This window comes from Carcharhinus amblyrhynchos, chromosome 2, assembly GCF_965287045.1.
Source record: "Carcharhinus amblyrhynchos chromosome 2, sCarAmb.v2.hapA, whole genome shotgun sequence".
In the NCBI taxonomy this organism is placed as follows: domain Eukaryota; kingdom Metazoa; phylum Chordata; class Chondrichthyes; order Carcharhiniformes; family Carcharhinidae; genus Carcharhinus; species Carcharhinus amblyrhynchos.
The window spans coordinates 11,768,987-11,792,481 of record NC_137325.1 but is presented as its reverse complement, the minus strand read 5'-3'; the positions used below and the strand labels follow the sequence as shown (position 1 = coordinate 11,792,481).

General features: G+C 43.1%; 1 protein-coding gene across 1 annotated transcript in view; it reads right to left on the bottom strand.

Annotated features, from left to right (window-relative positions):
* The window catches only part of eci2 (enoyl-CoA delta isomerase 2), a 105,779-nt gene that overhangs the window by 14,364 nt on the left and 67,920 nt on the right, over positions 1-23,495 (bottom strand). Inside the window, exons 4-5 of the mRNA XM_080202102.1 lie at positions 22,588-22,776; positions 12,067-12,136 (exon numbers count right to left, since the gene is read on the bottom strand). Of these exons, the coding sequence (XP_080058228.1) occupies positions 12,067-12,136; positions 22,588-22,776 (259 nt within the window). The remainder of the gene's footprint in view (positions 1-12,066; positions 12,137-22,587; positions 22,777-23,495) is intronic.

Below are 23,495 nucleotides of genomic sequence, written 5' to 3'. Positions count from 1 at the left end.
TGTAGATAGATAGGGAAGTAGTGAACTAGCTGAGATTTCAGTCTTTGCAATTAAAGAAGCTTCAGCATATGAAATTCACTGCCATTGGGATAACCAAGTCCAAAAGTTAATTACGAAGCAGTCATTAGTGTTTGCTAAGAGTAAGCATAATTGTTAGAAATTGTAGGTTGAAGAAATAATTAACAGACTTTGTCATTCTTTTCGCAAACAGTATTTGATTCTCAGGAAAGTATTCCTTTTTTGGAAGAGGTAATAGCCTCACTCATTAAGAAGGGCATGTTAAGGCAAGACACTTTTGTGACCAATTCACCCATACGCTCAGAAAGCCAGACAATTCTATGAGACTGATGTTTGGCCTACACAGAGTTAAATAAAGTAATGCCTAAGTGCACACCCATTGTTGAAGAAACGCCCAAATTGCTTTCTGAAACACCAGCAGGAACTAAAATATTTGCAATACATTTGAAATACTGAAGACCTGTGTACTAGAATGGCCTACTCCTTTAGCCAAGCTGTTCAAGTACAACTATGAAACTGGATTCAACCAGAATAATACATTAATAAGTCTGCAGGCAACTGCCAGAGTAATCTAGCAACTGACCCAGTACTTGACAACAACAGGATGAAATGTCAATGTTTCACTGAACATTTCTACAGTAGTGTACTCATTTGTCAGTATTGTAACAAGTGTACAAGGAAGTGGAATCATGTTCAAATCTCACTCCTTTAAATCATTTACTGTCACAACTAATTCCCGAGCAACCCTGAATGCCCATTTCAAATGGTACCTTCGGAATTGAGAATTTGTATGCATAAACTATGAGAAGGGCACCTATACTGTATAACCGAAGCCATCTCTCAAGTGTTTCGAACACTAATGGTCCCACCCTCCAGAAATTTATGGAGGCACAAAGAGCTGGAAATCATGACTAGCTGCCAGATTAAATGTCTTTACAACAGACTATTGATAATAGAAGAATCAAGGTCATCATCACAGAAAAACTGACAAGAGGATGCATGACCATCCAATTAATGCCAATTTCGATGGCACTCTTTAGTAACACACCATCATACCTCCCACCTCAGGGTGTCTGACTGACCTTTGTGTACGTTGGTGTAATGAACTATCCATCGTATTTAGAACTGATTGAATTCTCAGACTCTAGATTTGAACATATCTAATCTCGAGTTTTGATTTTGATTGAGCTGCAACAGACAGAGACAATGAGAATGACTTTCAGCTTGCATTCATCGCCAGACAGATCGGTGACGCAGGCTGAAAATCCAGAGGGAATCGGGAAACGCAAGTCTTTCCAGAGAGATCGGGTTTCGCAATTTTCCCCAGACCTTGCTGGTAACATCATGAGGTTCACATCCACAAAGGCCTTATTTTAAATGTATTTGCAAGTGTTTCAATATAATTCTCAGGCCCCTGCCTCCACACCCCTCCCCCGCCACATTTTCAACCCACCCCCCACCATCTTTGCAAACATTGCCGACACGACGTCATGTTGGCAAGGTTTACAAATGGTTCATCCAGATGTGAACCTGTTGTGGGGATCCCTCTGTGGGCATAAAGGTGAGTATAGTCCTTGGGAAGAGGGACATGCCTGGGCACTGCCTCTTGGTATAGACCCAGTAAGAAGTCTCACAACACCAGGTTTAAGTCCAACCAGTTTATTTGATAGTAATCCCACAAGCTTTTGGAAACGGTGTTCCTTCATCAGGTGTGTGGAAGGTTCCACACACCTGACGAAGGAACACCATTTCTGAAAGCTTGGTGATGATCGGGGGTGGAGGATGAGAAGTAGATGCTGGTGATGATGGGGCTGGTGGGGGAGCTGCCAGTGATGACTTTTTTTGATGGTGCAAGACTCTGATGCCTCAATGGCGAGGAAAGGTTAATTTTTGCTCTGATCAGGTGCCATCTTTGTGGAGCCAGCTTTACTGCTGACTTTAAGCCCCACCCCTTAAAATGACAACATGAAATGCTGCTCTTTTTGGACAAAGTGTCAGTAGATCTGGAGAGAAAACCTGCCTGCTTCTCTGGAGAGAAACATGCCAGTTTTCAGTCAGATCCTGATACTTTGCCACTTTATGTAAGATCCCACCGGTATGTATATCCAGTAGATATAAGAACATAAGAAATAGGAGCAGGAGTAGGCCATCTAGCCCTTCGAGCCTGCCCCGCCATTCAATAAGATCATGGCTGATCTGTCGTGGCTCAGTTCCACATTCCCGCCCTCTCCCCATAACCCTTAATTCCCTCGCTTATCAAAAACCCATCAACCCGCGTCTTAAAAATATTTAGCGAGGCAGCCTCCACCACCTCAACGGGCAGAGAATTCCAGAGATTCACCACCCTTTGAGTGAAGAAGTTCCTCCTCAACTCCGTTCTAAACCACCCCCCCTTTGTCTTGAGGCTGTGCCCCCTAGTCCTACTGTCCTTTCTGAGCGGAAAGAGTCTCTCCACCTCTATCCTATCCATCCCATTCATCATCTTATATGTCTCAATGAGATCTCCCCTCATTCTTCTAAACTCTAACGAGTACAAGCCTAGTTTATTCAGCCTCTCCTCATAGCTCAACCCCCTCAACTTTATGACCACAACCAGTGAGGATTAATTCAACTATTGAAAAAAATTTACTATTACTTATGAATGCGGCAAAGGAACTGGAAAGAAAGATGAGATCTATTGGTTTAATTTCTTTGTGCACTGGTTTAAAAATACCGTTTATCAAGCTGAGTTGACCAACTGACTATATTTTTTGCTCGTAAAAAAATTGCGAATAAACCATCTTGGCAATTCAGTTTGGTACAAAGACATCTGATATGACATATTAATCATCCTCTGAGTTCATGTGGGTGTATAGTAGAAATCCTGCACATCAAATCAAAGACAGTAAAAGGATTGATTTTTCACTCAAATCACTGTACAGATTATTTTATCAATTTCATGATTTGACTCAGAGTGAGAGTTTGCCAATGGGATGACTTCTGTTATGCATAAAAAAAGATTTGGTGTGAACTTAAGTTGCCGTATTTGTTGCCAACAAGGTTGGGATATTAATACTGCATGCAAACAGGCTGAAATTAAACTAGAATGCACAAGAATTGGAATTTTAAAATGTATTCAGGAGTTGAAAAAATACACTTTGAGAGCACAAGAATTAGCTTGATTGACTGCAGAGCAAAATAGGACAAGGACCGTGCATAATAATTATATTATCCTCGCTAAATATATTTAAGACGCGGGTTGATAGGTTTTTGATAGGCAAGGGGATTAAGGGTTATGGGGAGAGGGCGGGAATGTGGAACTGAGACACAACAGATCAGCCATGATCTTATTGAATGGCGGGGCAGGCTCGAAGGGCTAGATGGCCTACTCCTGCTCCTATTTCTTATGTTCTTATAAATGCATTAATTGGCGATTGTTAAGAAACATCTGTATAGTTTTCAAGGTGCCGAGAAAGAAGCATTGATACAGATTAGTGTCACAGCAACACAAACACTAACAAATAAGCAGCAACAAAATGCATTTGAACTGGTGGAGAAAGGCTTATTGATAATGGATCCAGAAAATAAGGACATCATATTAAATGTATTCATTCTGATAAATTTACTCTTCTAACAAAGTTATAAAATGGAACAATTAGATTCATGGTGGCTTTTAAATTATTAAATCCCGAAACAAAAGACTTTTGGAATAAAAAGTTGGTGTCATCGAATGTAGTTAAAGCAGTCACGGTAGTACAGCAGTTAGCACTGCTGCCTCAAAGTGCCAGGGATCTGGGTTTGATTCCTGGCTTGGGTCACTGTCTGTGGAATTTGCACGTTCTCCATGTCTGCATGGATTTCCTCCAGGTGCTCCGGTTTTCTCCCACCGTCTGAAAGACGTGCTGGTTAGGTGCATTGGCCATTCTAAATTCTCCCTCAGTGTACCTGAACATGCGCTGGAGAGTGGTGACTAGAGGGAACTTCACTGCAGTGTTAATGTAAGCTGATTTGTGACATTAATAAATAAACTTTCAATTTTCCGGCCATTCCTGCTGACAGAATTCTTTGGTTCCGCTGCACTAAATGGAGATTTGGCTGAGTGCTAAATTCTCTATCCTCACTTGCAGCAGTGGCAAAGCATTAATGGCCGGAAAATTTCAGCCTATATTTTTATTCCAACTGAGTGGGATACAATGGAGTAAAATTTGTATTATTGTACAGGTGCGCCTCTTGCTGCCTATAACCTGATGACGGAAGTAAAAATTCAAAGTAGTGTAAGAACACAGAACAAAGAAAATTACAGCACAGGAACAGGTCTTTCAGCCCTCCAAGCCTGCACTGACCATGCTGCTCAATTGAACTAAAACCCCCTATGCTTCTGGGGACCATATCCCTCTATCCCCATCCTACAGAGGGTTGCAGTGGAGGGATCTTTTTCCGGTTGGAGGTCTGTGACTAGTGGTGTTCCGCAGGGCTCTGTACTGGGACTTCTGCTGTTTGTGATATATATAAATGATTTGGAAGAAGATGTAGCTGGTGTGATCAGTAACTTTGCGGACGACACAAAGATTGCTGGAGTTGTGGATAGTGATGAACATTGTCAGAGAATACAGCAGGATATAGATAGGCTGGAAAATTGGGCGGAGAAATGGCAGATGGAATTTAATCCCGATAAATGTGAAGTGATGCATTTCGGTAGATCTATATAGGGGGGAGCTATACAATAAATGGCAGAACCATCAGGAGTATAGACACACAGGACCTGGGTGTGCAAGTCCACAGATCCTTACAGGTGGCAGCACAGGTGGAGAGAGTGGTGAAAAAGGCTTATGGTATGCTTGCCTTTATTGGACGGAGCATAGAGTATAAAAGTTGGCATGTGATGTTGCAGCTATATAGAATGTTGGTTAGGCCACATTTGGAATACTGCATCCAGTTCTAGTCGCCACACTACCAGAAGGACGTGAAGGCTTTGGAGAGAGTACAGAAAAGGTTTACCAGGATGTTGCCTGGTATGGAAGGTCTTAGCTATGAGGAGAGATTGGGTAAACTGGAGTTGTTCTCCCTGGAAAGACGGAGGATGAGGGGTGGCCTAATAGAGGTGTATAAAATTATGAAGGGCATAGATAGGGTGAACAGTGGGAAGCTTTTTCCCAGGTCAGAGGTGACGAACACAAGGGGTCACGGTTCAACACAGATGTCAGGGGGATGTATTTTACACAGAGGGTGGTGGGAGCCTGGAATGCACTGCCAAGCAAGGTGGTTGAGGTGGACATGCTGGGATCGTTTAAGACTTATCTAGATAGCCACGTGACCAGATTGGAAATATAGGGATTTAAAATGTCCCTTTAAAATGTGGTAGTTAAAAAATGTAAGTAGACAGAGAGCACCAAACTGAAACATTTGTATCGAAACTTCAAAGGAACATTGACAAGTTGATGGAACGGTGGCCTAACTAAGATCTTCTAGGTTAGAATACAAGTTGGTGGCAGGTGACGTTTAATGTGGGGAAATAAGAAGTGATTAATTTTGGTAGGAAAAACATGAAGAGACAATACAAAATAAAGGGCATGATTCTAAAGGATTGCAGGAGCAAAAGAACTTTGGTGTAAATGTGCATAAGTCATTAATAAAACATAGAGGACCCTAGGCTTTGGACATAGAGAATAAGAGCAAGGAGATTATGTTGAACGGGTATAGGGCACTAGTTTGGCTTCAGCCAGAGTAGCGCATCTAGTTTTGGGTGCCATACTTTAGGAAAGAGGGGAGGAACTTCATTATAAAGATAGATTCCAAGTGGCAGGAATCAGGGGTTTTGAGCAGGTAGCCTAATTGGGAGGATATGACGATAATGGGCAGGTATTCTCTGAGAGGGTATGTCTAGTCCTGGAGGTGTGGGCTGCGACCTCAACTATTCGCCGTATTTATTAACAAAGAGGATGATGGGATAGAGAGCCACGTATCCAAGTTTCTTGATAATACAAAGATAGATGGCACTGTAGGCAGTGGAGAGTGAAGAAAATGTCAAAGAAATATTATTAAATGAGGTAAATGGGCAAAACTATGGCAAATGGATTTCAATGTAGGTCATCATTTTGGACCCAAGAAAGGATAGATCCAGTGCTGGATTTAGACTTTGTGAGGCCCTAAGCTATATAAAACTTGGAGGCCCCTTGTTAAGAAGTTACACCAAAAGTTCTCACAAAGGTGCGTATCAAAACAGGACGTTGGGTTGCTACAAAAAAATTGAAAACATAATTATGCCTTTTAATTATTTAATAGCAAGGCATTTAAAGTGAAAAATACAAATTATTTTCAAATGAATACATTTACTCATTACATATTTATCATTTGGCTGGCTTGATCTCTCTCATAGCTTATAATATGGTATACCTTGGAAACATTACTTAAATGTAATTTTTAAAATAATTTTAAGATACATTAATATAAATGCAAAATGCTGACAAACTAACTAATCTTGATCACTTTTATTAACATAAGTAATAATGAAATCATTTGCAAAATCAGAAAACAGATATCAGATACAACTTAATTCATGATTTTGCTTTTGAGAAATCAAGAAAGAAAATGTTTTATGTCCTCAAATGATATGCTATGCAGCTTATCGCTTTCTATGCGCATGATACTAGGTGCAGACAATTTCTCTTGAGACATGGTTGCTCTCAGTTCACTTTTGATTTTCTTTAGCTGTGAAAATGACCTTTCTCCTGAAAAATTTGTTATCATCAGACATAAGAATGGTTGTAGTATTGCTTCCGCATTAGGGAAAGCTAAATGAATCTGGTCTTGGAAGATGATTTGATACATACCTTTGTGGCAAATTTGTTCTTTTCCTGGATAATTCTGCTTGACATAAGCATGGAAGTACTTCTGGTATCTGGTATCCTCTCTTAATGTTCTCTTCATTGTAAACCTTCTGAAATTTTGTGAGGCCCCTGCAGATTGTGAGGCCCTAAACTGTAGCTTGTTTAGCTTATGCCTAAATCTGGGACTGGATAGATCAGAGGCATACCTACTAAATGGTGAAAAGCTAGAACAGCAGTGTTCCAAAGCAACTTAGCAATCCAAGTACATAGAATATTATGGACAGGTGCAGAAAATGATCGAAAAGACTACTGACATTATATCTAGAGGGTTAGAATACAAGGATGTAGAAATTATACTACAAATAGTTAGGTTACACCTTGAGTACTGTGTTCTGTTCTAGGCACCAGACCTTACAAAGGATATACTGATCTTGGAAGCCAAATGTGGATTCTAAAGGTTAGATTTCAAGGAGAGATTACACAAATTAGAACTGTGCACTGACCCTCCATAATAGCATCATACCTAGACTCATCCCTCTAACCCATGTAATGTTTCCATGTGGAATTTAGAAGCCTAACCAATGATTTGGTTGAAACTTAAGATAATAAGGAGAACAGGTGAAGTAAATAGGGAGAAACTATTTCTACTGAACGGTATTTCTAGAAATAGAGGTCGTAGACTAACAATATAGATCTTTCAAGAATGGCTTTAAGAAACACTTCCATTCAAAAGAGTGGCAGAAGTTTGAAACTCAATTCCATAATGGCAATTAATTCAAGATCAAATGTTAATTTATTAATCTTAGATATAAAATTTTGTTAACCAAAGGTGTCGTAGAATATGAGGTAAGGTGGTTATATAGCTATTGGACACAGACCACTCATGTCTTGTTGAATGGCGGATCAGGCTTGAGGGGTTAAGTCATCTACTCTTGTTGCTTTCAAAGGCATAATCTGTAAAATTGCTATAAAGGACAGAGATGGAATGGAGTGTGTGCTGAAATTCAATGAACACACAGAAAAGGTTCCAGATCTGTCTTAGATATGAGGAGAGATTGGGTAAACTGGGGTTGTTCTCCCGGGAAAGACGGGAGAATGAAGGGAGACCTAATAGAGCTGTATAAAACTATGAGGGGTATGGATAGGGTGAACAGTGTCCCAGGTCAGAGGTGACAAACACGAGGGATCACAGATTGAAGGTGAGGGGGGGTGAGGTTTAACTCAGATATCAGAGGGACGTATTTTACACAGAGGGTGTGGGGGCCTGGAATGCACTGCCAAGCAGGGTGGTGGAGGCAGACACACTGGGATCGTTTAAGACTTATCTGGATAGTCACATGAGCAGACTGGGAATGGAGGGATACAGAAGAATAGTCTAGTTGGACCAATGAGCGGTGCAGACTTGGAGGACTGAAGGGCCTGTTTCCTATGCTGTATTGTTCTTTATCACAATGCCAGTCACCAACAGTACCACGTAAGCCAGATCATTTAGGTTCTTTTGTCAGTAACACTTAACTACTCAGGTTCACTGGCAAGATTTGTATTCAGTGGAGAAAAGCACGTCAAATAGTTAAGATACCCAATTGAACATATCATTGTGAACACTGTACCTTATCTGGAGTGAGGGGCAGCCCCATGTATTATGGTCGTCCTGGAAGAGGAAGAGAAATAACAGTCCTCTCATCTGAGAGTAAAATAGGTTACTCAGTTTGGAAGATTATTCTCATCAGCTGAGCTGTCTCCCATACAGAAACATTGCGCAGGGTTAGGGGGATGAGTCTAGGTACAATGCTTTCATGGAGGGTCAGCACAGACTCAATGGGCTGAATGGTCTCCTTCTACATTGCAGGGATTCTATGGATTTAGTCACTGCTTTCGGGCAAAATAGATTATGCAAAACAGTTTGTGTATTAAGTGCATGCCTATGTATCTAACCAGATGAGCTGAAGCAACATAAACTGTTACGATTGAAGGGCGCAATATCAGCATAAAGGTGCAGTGCAAGGAGAATGGCCAACAGAACAAAGCACAGACATGAACAGAGACTGACAAAAAATGTAGCATAATGGTCCACCATTTACAGAGGTTTTCTTATACACCATGTTTCAAAGTTTTACAATAAAATTGGCTATCTTTTCTCTGGCACTGTTTGAATGTTTGAAGCAGAAAGGTACCTGTGAAGCTATAAAAAACAATGATCTATGTGTTCAAACCATTTAACACATGCATTATGGCCAATTAACTGATGACTGCACATAGTTCAGGACTAAATGGGTTTAGATAGGCCTCTTCAATCTTGCAGATGACTATTCATGGCCCTTGAGTAAGTATGAAAATAGTTGGTCATGCATTGAATAAATAATTGCCATTATCCTCCAAAAAACATCTTGGCAGTGGTTTAATTTTAAAAATGCAGATCATATTAAGTTTGGTATTGCTGATATTTTACTGTGTTATGATTTTGCTGAAGCCACAATAAATGTGAAAAAGCTTTCTGCACATTATAAACATAAATAAAACTAATAAGGATTAATGTTCTACTAAGATACCAAAATGTGTTAAGTTGTCCACTATTTTAGAAGAATCTCAAGTTAAACCAAAGAAAGTCAATCAACAAATTTGCCCACTTTTTCACGCACTGTTGAAAATTAGTTTACTTTGGTAAATGTTTTTGTTCTCTATAGCCCAAATCTTCCAGTCTGAGATGTGCACAGGAGATCCCATAGAAGTCCTAACCTGCTGACGTATGTGGGAATTGCCCAGGAAGTTTCAACTTTCAATGGATATTTCCCCTGCTTTCCAGTACTCTCTACAAATGTCTTCAACTCTGACTTAGAGTCTGATTCTCCAGACAGTTCTGATGTACTTCCTTGGATATCAACTCCAGGGTAACCATAGAACTGAACCTCTCCTACCCCCAGTCATTCACATTGATTCCTTCCCACCCCCTTCATTGATCCAACTAGGGGATTTTCATAGTAACTTCATTGCAGCGTGAATGTAAGCCTACTTGTGACTAATAAATAAATTTTATCCATTCACTAACATTCAAATTAGATCTTTTAAAACTTACCATAATGCAGCTAGCGGCTTAGTGAACCTGACCTTTAAAAATGGACGCCTGTAGGTGGGATTTTCAGTGACTGAAAAACAAGTTGGGGTGGCAACCCCAAACAAATGCGCCGGCTGTGGAGGCAGGATGGGCACAAGGCCTGCGTCTGTGCTCCAGCACTGTGTTTTAATAAATACAAAATAACAACATAACACAAAAACATCCCTCCAGCTCTCACCTTTCCACACACTCCCTATATTCATTTATGCTCTCCACCCATTCCCGCAGCATATTCATGTATGTGTGAACCTCAACCCGATTTCAGTTATATCCCCATGAATATGGTAAATACAGGATTCGAGAGAGGACTTAGAACCTTTATTAAGACAAAAATCCCGAAGAAGACTAAAGGAGCCCTCCATCCTGTCAAAATTCTGGGCCTCAGTCTATTATTTTTACTTGCAAAGCTAAGAATTGGTTCCATGGGCACAAATTCCCTTCTCGCATTTTTCATCTTCATGTACAATCCTGCACACAGTGTTTGCAGCCAATAAATTTACTTATGAGGAAACTAGGTAAGTATATGAGGGAGAAGGAAACATAAGGATATGCTGATGAGAGACTTGTGTGAAGCAGGAACCTGTTAAACCAAATGGCCTGTTATTGTGCTGTACAATTTTGCATGCATCATCAAAATGCATTTGGTCCCGTCCTCACCTAATATTTACACATAAGAACATTTCAGCAAAGCCACGGCTGAAATTGAACATTTGCATGCATTTAAATTTACTTAATGGGCTGTACACCCAACTTCACTGGCACTTCTCCCTTTACCACTTAAAACATAGTGCTGGAGCACAGACACAGGCCTTGTGCCCAATCCACCTCCACAGCCGGCACATTTGTTCAGGGTTGCCACCCCAACTTTCTTTTCAGTCACTCTCCCCAACTGAAAATCCCATCCAGAATTGAATCCAGACAAGCTCCGTAAAAGTCCGATTCACTCATATGCAGTTGGAGGCTCAATCGTAACTGCAGGCTTGTGCAGCATGATTTGGAATTGCTGATATTTTTGCAGGCAGAGTGCTTATGGGAGCACCTGAAAACAGGCATAAAAGTCAGATCTGAAACACTCCCAGTTTCAAGTCTGCCCAGCACTTAGAATCAAAATAGCAAAATGGGGCTGACTGACTTTCTCTTCTCTGAGGAGTCAATCAAACCGACCTGCATAAAGGTATACCTGGGGACTGTCCCAAGAAAATTCTAAGTGCAGAATTTGCGTGAAAACTGGAGTAACTCCCAGCGATTTCTTCAGCAGGATTTTCAAAATGAATCTCCCACACTGAGCATTGCAGAATGCCCTAACAAGATTCACATTGAAAAATCAGAGGGCACGGCCTATTCCCACTGGAGAGGCTAGCAGTCGGGAGACTGGCAGCGTGGACATGCGACGATCTGTGAGAATGGAGATTGGCTTCATGTGCAAGAGCTCCACACTGCCAGCCTCCTGACTGCTGGCTAACCCCGTGGCCCCCCACACCCTCGATTGCTGGCCTCCCAGACCTCTCTGGGCAAGCCCTGATGCTCCCCTCATTTAACCTTTCCCCGGCAGTACCGACCACACCTCCCGTTCCACCTCCCCGCCCCCATCGTGGATGGTTAGCTCCGATCTATATATTCCCTCTGTCACTAATCCCTTTGAGGAGTGGCAATGGGACCCTCCCCATTTCCACCAATCGCACTTGCTATAGGTCCCGTCCCTTCTGGCCTCATCCCCTTAGCACTGCCTGATGCCCAGTGGGTCATGTCAAGATGCTTCTTGGGCAGTGTTGGGGATGGAGCCTCAATGGCCTCTGTTCCCTCCAGTAGGGTCGGCCGCGAGTACTGCATTTGTGGGCCTGTTAATGGCATTCAAATTGCGACTATTGTATTGAAATCAGCTCCGATTATGTGAAAAATCTTTATCTGGGAGATGTGCAGAGGCTGTGGTGCCCAGCCGGGAACCCAATAAATGGCCTCCACTGATGTCTCCTGGCCTGTTGCACTGCTAGAGCCCTCCCCACCCTGGTGTTTATTGTTAGCAGTAGTGAAGGTCTGACTACATTATGAGATTCAGGATGGTAGCCAAATCTCTAAATACAAGTGATCTTGGTGGAAAATCTTGCGGACACAACTGAAATGGAAGTATACCTGTCATTACAGTCAGTGTAGAATCATCCTTTGCAGCTTGTTCAAGTGCTGTCATAATTTCTTCATACATCTGGTGAAAGAAAAATTGATATTAAATGGCACTTATCACATTGAAATAAATTAACGTGCCAATTTATGAAAAAAATCAAACATCAACTCTAAATCTTTCCCAGTATTGTTACAATCTATTTAGCTGGCTACTTAGGATACATAAACTGCTTTGCATTTATAATAGCACTTTTAATGTAGTAAGGCATCCCAAAGCACTTCACAAGAGCATCATCAAAATTTGAAACTGAACCACAAGGAGATATAAGGGAAGGTGACTAGAAGTTGGATCAAAAAGGTAGGATTTATGGAGTGTCTTCGTGCTGGAGGGAATTCAAGAATTTAAGATCTGGGCAGCTAAAGGATTCTCTGCTAACTGCAGTGATCATAATTGGCAATCAGTAAAAATTCATTTTCTCTTTGAACATTAGGTGAAACCTGCTTACCAATAGAATCAGACAGCCTTTAAAATTCCCGATTTATTGCAAATTTGATAGTTTTCATGCAATTTTGACAATGTAAACCTTGGAAGCACTGAAGAGAGGCAGTGATTTGTAAGAGGAGAGCTTGTGGGTAAGTTAAAGCGATTTTTAAAATTAACTTTGCTAGTTTTTTAAAAAAATTTATTCCGGAAACTGGAAGTAGTTTGCAAAGGGACTTGGGTAGTTTTTTTTCCCTCACCATGAATTGGACTGGCGAGGAATCCCGATACTCTACACAGGGAGAGATTTGGCTACCATCCTGAATCTCATAATGTAGTCAGACCTTCACTACTGCTAACAATAAACACCAGGGTGGGGAGGGCTCTAGCAGTGCAACAGGCCAGGAGACATCAGTGGAGGCCATTTATTGGGTTCCCGGCTGGGCACCACAGCCTCTGCACATCTCCCAGATAAAGATTTTTCACATAATCGGAGCTGATTTCAATACAATAGTCGCTCAAAAAAGACAGTAGGACTAGGGGGCACAGCCTCAAGATAAAGGGGGGGCGGTTCAGAACGGAGTTGAGGAGGAACTTCTTCACTCAAAGGGTGGTGAATCTCTGGAATTCTCTGCCCGTTGAAGTGGTGGAGGCTGCCTCGCTAAATATTTTTAAGAAGCGGGTTGATGGGTTTTTGATAAGAGAGGGGATTAAGGGTTATGGGGAGAGGGCGGGAAAGTGGAACTGAGCCACGACAGATCAGCCATGATCTTATTGAATGGCGGGGCAGGCTCGAAGGGCCAGATGGCCTACTCCTGCTCCTATTTCTTATGTTCTTATGTTCTTATGAGAGTACCCCACCCTCCCACCTCCTCTAACCTAAAAAAGAGAAAGAGAGAGAGGGGCTTGGAGTGAGAACAGGTATGTTTGTTTTTGTTTTTTTGTGTGAGCTGGAAGAGCTTTGACTCACAGGGCCTAAGCAAAAAGGGTGAGGCAAGGTAAGTTTATAAGTTTTTATTACTTTTTTCTCTATTTCCAAAAAGGGCAAGTATGAGTGTGAGGCCAGTATGTTGTTGCCAATGCAATATGTGGGAGGTCCTGGAGGCTCCTGGTCTCCCAGACATCCATATCTGTGCTCGGTGTGTGGAGCTGCAGTCCCCAAGGGACCAGGTTAAGGAACTGGAACTGCAGCTTGAGGACCTTCGTCTCATGAGAGAGAATGAGGAGGTAATTGACAGGAGCTACCGGCAAGTGGTCACACCGGGGCAACGGGAAGAAGGCAAGTGGGTAACGGTTAGGAAGGGGAAAGCTCACATGATGGAGAGCATGCCGGTGGATGTCCCCCTTCAAAATAAGTACTCCTGTCTGAGTACTGCTGGGGGGAGCGGGGGGACAGCTCACCTGGGGAAGGAAGCGGTGGCCAGGTCTCTGGAGCTGAGCCTGACCCAGTACTTCAAAAAGGTAAGAAAAAGAGCAGCAAGGCAGTGTTAATAGGGGACTCCATAGTGAGGGGATCAGACAGGCGTTTTTGCGGATGCAGACGAGAGTCGCGGATGATGGTTTGCCTCCCTGGAGCTGGGATCCGGGATGTCTCTGGACACGTCCGAGACATCCTGAAAGGGGAGGGTGAGGAGCTGGAGGTTGTGGTTCATATAGGTACTGCTGACATAGGCAGGAAGAAGGGGTCATGAAAAGGGATTATAGGGAATTAGGTAGACAGCTGAGAAAGAGGAACGCGAAGGTAGTAATCCCAGGATTGCTGCCTGTGCCGTGGGAGAGTGAGAGCAGAAATGGAATGAGGTGGAGGGTGAATGTGTGGCTGAGGGACTGGAGCAGGGGGCAAGGATTCCGGTTCCTGGATCATTGGGACCTCTTTAGGGGCAGGTGTGACCTGTTCAGTAAAGACAGATGGCACTTGAATCCCAGGGGGACCAATATCTTGGCGGGAAGATTGGCCAGGGCTACCGGGGGGGGGGGCTTTAAACTAGAAAGGTTGCGGGGAGGGAATAGAGATGAGGAGACTGAGAGCGAGGACGTTAGCTCCCAGGTAGAGAAGGACTATAGACAGTATGAGAAGGAGGTTAGACGGGTTATGGAGAAGGGAAGTGCCCAGACCGAGGGTCTGAGGTGTGTCTATTTTAACGCCAGGAGTGTAGTGAACAAAGTAGATGAGCTCATGGCATGGATTGTTGCTCGGGAATGTGATGTGGTGGCCACTACATAGACTTGGATGTCTCAGAGACAGAATTGGATACTTCAGGTGCCGGGATTCAGATGCTTCAGGAAGGACAGGGAGGGGACGCAAAAGAGGTGGCAGAGTGGCGCTGTTGATCAGGGACAGTGTCATGGCTGCAGAGAAGGTGGATGTCGTGGAGGGAATGTCTACGGAGTCTCTGTGGATGGAAGTTAGGAACAGCAAAGGGTTGATAACTTTGCTGGGTGTTTTCTATAGGCCGCTCAATAGTGACAGGGAAATTGAGGTGCAGATAGGGAAACAGATCCTAGAGAGATGTAGTAATAACAGAGTTGTCGTGATGGGAGACTTTAATTTCCCAAACATCGACTGGAATATCCCTAGGGTAAGGGGTTTGGATGGGGAGGAGTTTGTTAGGTGTGTTCAGGAGGGTTTCCTGACACAGCACGTGGATAAGCCTACGAGAGGAGAGGCTGTACTTGACCTGGTGCTGGCTAATGAACCAGGACAGGTGACGGATCTCTCGATGGGAGAGCGTCTCGGGGATGGAGATCATAATTCTATCTCCTTCACGATAGCATTGGAAAGAGATAGGATCAGGCAGGCTAGGAAGGTGTTTGTCTGGAGTAAGAGGAAATATAATGACATCAGGCGGACAATTAGACGAGTAAACTGGAAGGTGGTGTTCTTGGGGAAAAGTACTGAAGGAAGGTGGCGGATTTTCAAGGAATGTTTGACTGGAGCTCTGCATGACAACATTCCAATGAGACAAGGAGGTTTTGGTAGGTTGTGGGAGCCATGGTGCACGAAGGTTGTGGTGAACCTGGTCAGGAAGAAAAGAAAGGCGTATAAAAGGTTTAGAGAGCTAAGAGATGTTAAGGATCTAGAGGAGTATAAGGCTTGTAGAAAGGAGCTTAAAAAGGAAATTAGGAGAGCCAGAAGGGGATATGAGAAGGCCCTGGCAGGTAAAATTAAGGAGAATCCCAAGGCGTTGTACAAATATGTGAAGAGTAGAAGGATGAGAAAAGAAGGGATAGGACCGATAAAAGGTGAAGGGGGAAAAGTCTGTGTGGAACTGGAAGAAATGGCAGAGGTGCTTAATGAGTACTTTGCCTCCGTATTCACGGTGGAAAGTGATCTGGTAGGTTGTACTACAGGTTTGCGGCAGACTGAATAGATTGAGTATGTGGATATTAAGAAAGAGGATGTGTTGGAACTTTTAAATTCTATCAAGATAGATAAGTCACTGGGATCGGATAGGATGTACCTCAGGTTACTGTGGGAGGTGAGGGAAGTGATTGCAGAACCCCTGGCGATGATCTTTGCATCGATGGAGACGGGAGAGGTTCCGGAAGATTGGAGGATTGCGGATGTGGTTCCTATTTTCAAGGAAGGGAACAGGGATAGCTCGGGAAATTACCGACCGGTGAGTCTGACCTCAGTAGTTGGTAAGTTGATGGAAAGGATTCAGAGAGACGAGATTTATGAGCATTTAGAGAAGTTTAGAATGATCAGGAATAGCATGGCTTTGTCAAGGGCAGGTTGTGCCTTACGAGCCTAGTTGAGTTCTTCGAAAATGTGACTGAAGACATTGACGAAGGAAGAGCGGTGGGCATGGTTTACATGGACTTCAGCAAGGCGTTTGATAAGGTTCCCCATGCAAGACTTCTTGAGGAGGTGAGAGGGTATGGTATCCAAGGGGCTTTGGCCTTGTGGATCCAGAACTGGCTTCCTGCAGAAGGCAGAGAGTGGTTGTGGACGGGTCTTTTTCTGCATGGAGGTTGGTCATCAGTGGAGTGCCCCAGGGATCTGTTCTAGGACCCTTGCTGTTTGTCATCTTCATAAATGACCTGGATGAGGAAGTGGAGGGATGGGTTAGTAAGTTCGCCAACGATATGAAGGTTGGTGGTGTTGTGGATAGTCTGGAGGGATGTCAGAAGTTGCAGCGTGACATAGATAGGATGCAAGACTGGGCAGAGAAGTGGCAGATGGACTTCAACTCGGATAAATGTGTAGTGGTCCATTTTGGCAGAACCAACGGGATGCAGGAGTACAAGATCAAGGGTAGGAATCTTAGCTGTGTTGAAGAGCAGAAGGATCTTGGGGTCCGGGTCCATAGGACTCTTAAATCGGCCTCGCAGGTGGAGGATGTGGTCAAGAAGCCGTACGGTGTACTGGCCTTCATTAATCGAGGGATTGAGTTTAGGAGTCGGGAGGTAATGCTGCAACTTTATAGGACCCTTGTCAGACCCCACTTAGGGTACTGTGCGCAGTTCTGGTCACCTCACTACAGGAAGGATGTGGAAGCTATTGAGAGGGTGCAGAGGAGATTTACAAGGATGTTGCCTGGATTGGGAGGCATGCCTTATTAGGATAGGTTGAGGGAGTTAGGTCTCTTCTCCCTGGAGAGATGAAAGTTGAGAGGCAACCTGATAGAGGTTTATAAGATGTTGAGAGGAATAGATAGGGTGGATTCTCGGAGGCTATTTCCCAGGGCTGAAATGGTCGCTACGAGAGGACACAGGTTTAAGGTGCTGGGAAGCAAGTACAGAGGAGATGTTCGGGGAAAGTTTTTCACTCTGAGGCTGGTGAGTGAGTGGAATCAGCTGCCGTCGGTAGTGGTAGAGGCGAACTCGCTGGGGTCTTTTAAAAGACTTCTGGATGAGTATATGGGATTTAATGGCACTGGAAGTTACAGATAGTTCTATGGCTTGGTAGGTATAGATGTGATCGGCGCAACTTGTGGGCCGAAGGGCCTGTTTGTGCTGTAGTGTTCTATGTTCTAAACAAAAAAACCATACAGGAGAATCCATAATTTAGCTCTAATGGAAAAGACTGGAGGGACTGAATGGTCCACTCTTGTTCTTATTCCTTTATTTAACAATTTTTATGGGCTTTTTTGATGTAAATACAACTGAACCCATTTGGAGAGAGGGTAGTGCTGTAAATTACCACTCTCTGTTCTGAGATGTTCACACTCAAATTGTACACTTATAGCCCAGGTCCTCAATCTCTCATGATTGTTTTTTCTGATTGGTGCTTAACCACTTACTCCATTGATTAAATTGGTTTTCACAAATGGATCACATTCTTCTCCCTCTGTAAATGTATGTTAAGAAACAGTATTGCAAAGATTGGATCCTGCTTATTTATTTTGCTTACACAGTAGAGGCACAGACACAAAGGGATTATTCCTGTCCATCTTCCAGCAAGCATCTTTAGAAACCTGTTTTTCATTTTACTATTTGCACAGAGTGAAAATATTGAGGCTGGTGGAATTCACATTGTTTAAGAATTCATCTCATTTGAATATTTGCAAAGTATACCCTTTAAATACAAAATATTTTATGTTCCCTGTCAGTAGGCTTGAAGGTAGGGGGGTTGGCACAGAATACCCTGCCCACAGCCTGCTGAAATTTTCCAGGGCAAAGTGCCCTTGATCCTTAAGTGGCTTCCGTCATACCCAGGGCGGGACCAATTAAGTAGGAAGGCCAGCAGTTTTAGCTGCAGGAACTGGTGTTGGATAGGAGGGGGGGCACTGCTCTCAGGCAAATTGGAGGCATCCCCCCAACACTTTTCTTCCTGCCCATCCCTTGCCCCCACAGCCTCGTGAACCTCCTCTCTTTCAGCCTGCCATACCCTTGTTCATTCCCCCCTTCACGACATCAGACTACAGAATTGCCTATCAATTCAGGCTTCTCAGCATCAGGCACAGCAAGTAGTCCAAACTGTGCCACTGCTGGGATTACAAAGCTGCTGGCCATCCAATTGGCTGGCAGCTCTCTAAGGTGGGATTTCCTCCAAGGGGTGGAATCTTCATCTTAAGGCGATTACCACTGCTCCCAGTGTTAAATTGGTGTGGAGCAGCTGACGGGTTCATCGGTGGGGTCCTCACTTTGATTTTTTTAGCCACAGGTATGACCATCGTGCCCCATAAAATGCAACTCAGCATGTAGATATTTTTCTAATTTGTGCCTGTCCAAACAGGAATGATCTATTGCCCCTTATATAAATAAAGTCAATGGTATAAGTATCATTCATTGGAGAACAATGATTGGTGGTTTTCTTATCTTTTCAGTGATATTTGAAAGTCAATAGGCAACAGATGGGAAAACTATCAAAGAGAAATCAATTTTTAAAAAAACTATTCGCAAAACAAAACTGCTGTGAAATCCCTCAAAGTATTTTTTCAGTATCCTGAGTCAGCATCTTGATTTGTTAATCCTAGGTTTAAAAATAAATTCCTGAAATGAATTCATAAAAATAGTCTTTCAAAAGCTGCCACAAAACCTAACTCTTTGAATGTAGCTTCTGCTACTTCCCAATTATTCTCTTTGCTTGTTTAAAGTTCCTCCAGACACATTGCTATATAAATCCAAATTATTTTAACACTGGAAAGTGGCATTCTGATTTGATCTAATAATTATTCATGATGCTGATTCTCTCAACTTCCAACAAGTGAAAAATCTAGCCACCATGAACCAGTAATCAGGTGGGAAACACTGTCAATCGTGAAATAACTAGCATAAAACCAACCAAATTAGCAAATGAAACAGATTCCCATGGCTAGATTTTATCCTCCTATACCACCAGAAAGACAAGCAAAATACCAGCCTTTTGTAAAACCATGTTGATTTTTCTAAGTGCATTGTTAAGACTCCCTTAATAATAAATTCCAGCATTTCACTGAAGACTAATCGTTCAGACTAATTGACTTTTAGTCAGCTGGACTGTTTTATCTCTTCTTTCTTTCCTGAATAATGATGTTACATTGAATGACTTCCAATCCACTAGGACTGTTCTAGAATTTAGGGAATTTATCTCCATAACTCCCTCTTTTACAGCTCTAGGATGCAGGCCACCACGTCCCGCAGATTTGTCCATTTTAGCCTTTTATGTTTTTCCAAAAATGTTTCTCTGCTGATTTTTTTTTATTCGTTTATGGGACATGGGCATCGCTGGCTGGCCGGCCATGCTCTAGTTGCCCTTGAGAAGGCGGTGGTGAGCTTTTTGAAACTCTGCAGTCCATATGCAGTGGGTTGACCCACAAAGCTGTTTGATTTATTATTGTCACATGTACTAACATACAGTGGAAAGTATTGTTTCTAGCGCACTATACAGACAAAGCATACCATTCATAGAGAAGAAAATGAGAGAGTGCAGAATGTAGTGTTACAGTCATAGCTAGAGTGTAGAGTAAGATCAACTTAATGCAAGATAAGTCCATTCAAAAGTCTGACAGCAACAGGGAAGGAGCTGTTCGAGTTGGTTAGTATGTGACTGAGACTTTTATAATTTTTTCCCAATGGAAGAAGGTGGAAGAGAGAATGTCCAGGGTGTGTGAGATCCTTAATTATGCTGGCTGTTTTGCTCAGGCAGCGGGAAATGTAGACAGAGTCAATAGATGGGAGGCTGGTTGGTTGTTATGGAGGGAATTAGTGATTCATACAACTGAGTGGCTTAAGAATCAACCACATTGCTGTGGCTCTGGAATCACGCGTAGGACAGACCAGGTAAGAATGGCAGATTTTCTTCATTAGTGAACCAAACGGGTTTTTCCTTTTTTCTGACAATTGGCAATGGTTTCATTGTCGTCAGTAGATTCTTAATTCCAGATATCTTTTATTGAATTCAAATTTCACCATCTGCCATGCTGGGGTTCGAACTCAGGTCCTCAGAACATTAGCTGAGTTTCTGGATTAATAGTCTAGTAATAATACCACTAGACAATTGTCTCCCCACAACTTGCCTCCCCACCTTTGTGATTTTGCTTAGGGCAAGTTCTGTGTTTGGATTGGAAAGCTAATTGGAGGAGTACAAACATGGATTTCTGCAAACAGTTAAATATATTGAAACTTCTAATGTATATAAGAACATAAGAAATAGGAGCAGGAGTAGGCATCCACCAAGGCATCCACTATCACCTCCGCCATTTCTTTCAGAACCCTCGGATGCATTCCATCCAGTCCTGGGGACTTGTCCACAATCAGTCCCTCCAGTCTGTCGAGCACCACCTCTCTAGTAACAACAATGTCATTGAGACCCTCCACTCCCACCACCTTTCCGTCGCTAACACCCGGCAAATTATTCACGTCTTCCTCCGTGAAGACCGAAACAAAAAAGTTATTCAAGACCTCAGCCATTTCCCCATCCCCTACCACTAAGTCCCCCTTCTCATCCTCTAAGGGACCAACGTTCACCCTAGCCAGCCTCTTCCTTTTTATATATTTATAAAAACTCTTGCTATCCTTTTTTATATTAAGCGCTAGCCCAGCTTCATAGTTTCTCCTACCCTTCTTTATCAACTTCTTTGTCAATCTTTGTTGACATTTAAACCTCTCCCAATCCTCTTCTCGCCCATACTCTTAGCTACTCTAAACGCCTCCGCTTTTAATTTAACACTTTCCTTCACCTCCTTCGTTATCCACGGCTTATTACCTCTCCTCCTACGGTCCTTTTTAACCATCGGAATAAATTTCTGCTGAGCACCAAGAAAGATCTCCTTAAAGATCCTCCACTGCTCCTCAGCAGACCTACCTTCCAACGCGCTCCCCCAGTCAACATTCACCAATTCTTCTCTCATCCTACCGTACTCCCCTCTGTTCAAACAAAGGACACGTGTCCGGGAACCCACTTTCCCCTCCTCCATCTGCACCAGAAACTCCACCATACAATGATCACTCTCCCCAAGAGGATCCTTCACCACAAGGTCCCTAATTCTACCCGCCTCATTACATAACACCAGATCCAAGATAGCTCGCTCCCTCGTCGGCTCCAACACACACTGTTCCAGGAAACTATCCCGGCAGCATTCCAAGAACTCCTCCTCGAGCCCACCGCGTCCAACATGGGTCGACCAATCAATATGCAGATTGAAATCTCCCATAATTACGGCCGTTCCATTCCTGCACGCCGCACTTATTTGCGCGTTAACAGCCCGCCCCACCTCCAGATCATTATTCGGGGGCCTATAGATGACACCCACCAGCATCTTCCTCCCTTTGCTGTTCCTAATCTCCACCCACAACGATTCCATGTTCTGCTCTTTGGATCCTATATCATCCCTTGCTACCACCCTGATGCTATCCTTAATCAGCAGAGCTACGCACCCCCCTTTTTCCTCCCGCCTATCCTTCCTAAACACTTGATACCCCTGGACATTCAGCTCCCAGTCCCTGTCACCTTACAGCCACGTCTCTGTAATGGCCACCAGATCATATCCATTTGTGCCGATCTGCGCCACCAGCTCATCCACTTTATTCCGAATGCTTCGTGCATTCAGGTAAAGTGCCTTCATCCCAGCCTTCACCTGGACCCTATTTGCCAGAACGCCACCAACCATACTCATGCCCCCTACTCCCTTTATTACTGGGACATCCTCGGACATCCCTTACCTGTACCATCTCCTTAACTTTAGACCCCGTAATGTCACCTACCCTCGCACCCCATTAACATTGAATCACTTTCTGCAATTCCGGATATTAATGAATGTAAATTTAAAAGTTAAAGTTTATTAGTCACAAGTAGGCTTACATTAACACTGCAATGAACTTATTGTGAAAATCCCCTAGTCACCACACTCTGGTGCCTGTACAGGCACACAGAGGCAGAATTTAGCATGGCCAATGCACATAACCAGCAAGTCTTTTGGACTGTGGGAGGAAACCGGAGCACTCGGAGGAGACCCACGCAGACATGGAGAGAACATGCGGACTCTGCACAGAGTGACCCAAGCTGGGAATTGAATTCAGGTCCCTGGCACTGTGAGACAGCAGCGCTAACCATTGTGCCACCGTGCTGCCCCTTTTTGAAGGCAATGATGTAACAATCAGTTGCTGTTATGGTTCAGTAATCTTACCTTAACAGAGATAGCATTTTTTTTCGCTGGCCTGTTCAGAAGAATTGTGGTGATGTTGTTTTCAGTTGTGATAACTAATGTCTGGAATGATGACTTCCCATCCCCTGTGGCAGTTGCTTCACTTTGGGTGGGGACTTCTTTAGAAACCAATGTTTCTATGAGGTCAACATACTTCTGTCTGGCTTCCTCCTACAAATTTAAAAAACAGAGTAAGCTTGTATTTGTCCAGAATATTCTAACATCTTAGCTATGTAGTGGAATTCTACACTTTATGAACATACTTTTGAAAATAGCATTTCTGATGAAAGCATGAGTCGGTTTATTTTAGATTGTTTATAGGAACAGTGGAAATGGGTCAAATAGGTTGTCAAACTTTCTTTGTTGGGTACTTGAAATTACAAAGCACAACACGGAATAGTAGGAATATGCAGGATTCAGCTGTAATGAAACATGGATGGCAATTAAGTTGTAGTTTTATAATTCTCAACAATTGATATTCTGGAAAGTAGTGTTAAAAAGTAATGTCTATTGGCAGACACTCTGCAAGACAGTACAAATTCCAGTTGCAGTATAGTAAGACTTTCAATGCTATCTACATAATTCCAACCGTTGCATCAAGGACAACACAGGTACCATGGACTCCTTCAACATTATCACAGGAGTACAGCAAGGTTGCACATGTTCTCCATTGCTTTTACTCTTGGTTACTGATTTCATTATCAAGAAGTCAATAGTGGGTGCAGACTTTGGCAACCCATGGCAACTTCAATTGACAGAGCTGGATTTCGGAGATGACATCATCTTGCTGGCCAAAGAATTACGTGCGTTCCAAAACATGACCATCGGTCTTGAGGGTAGCGGTGTCTAAGTTGGTCTGCTGTGAGAGGAGCAAGACAATGACAACTGGA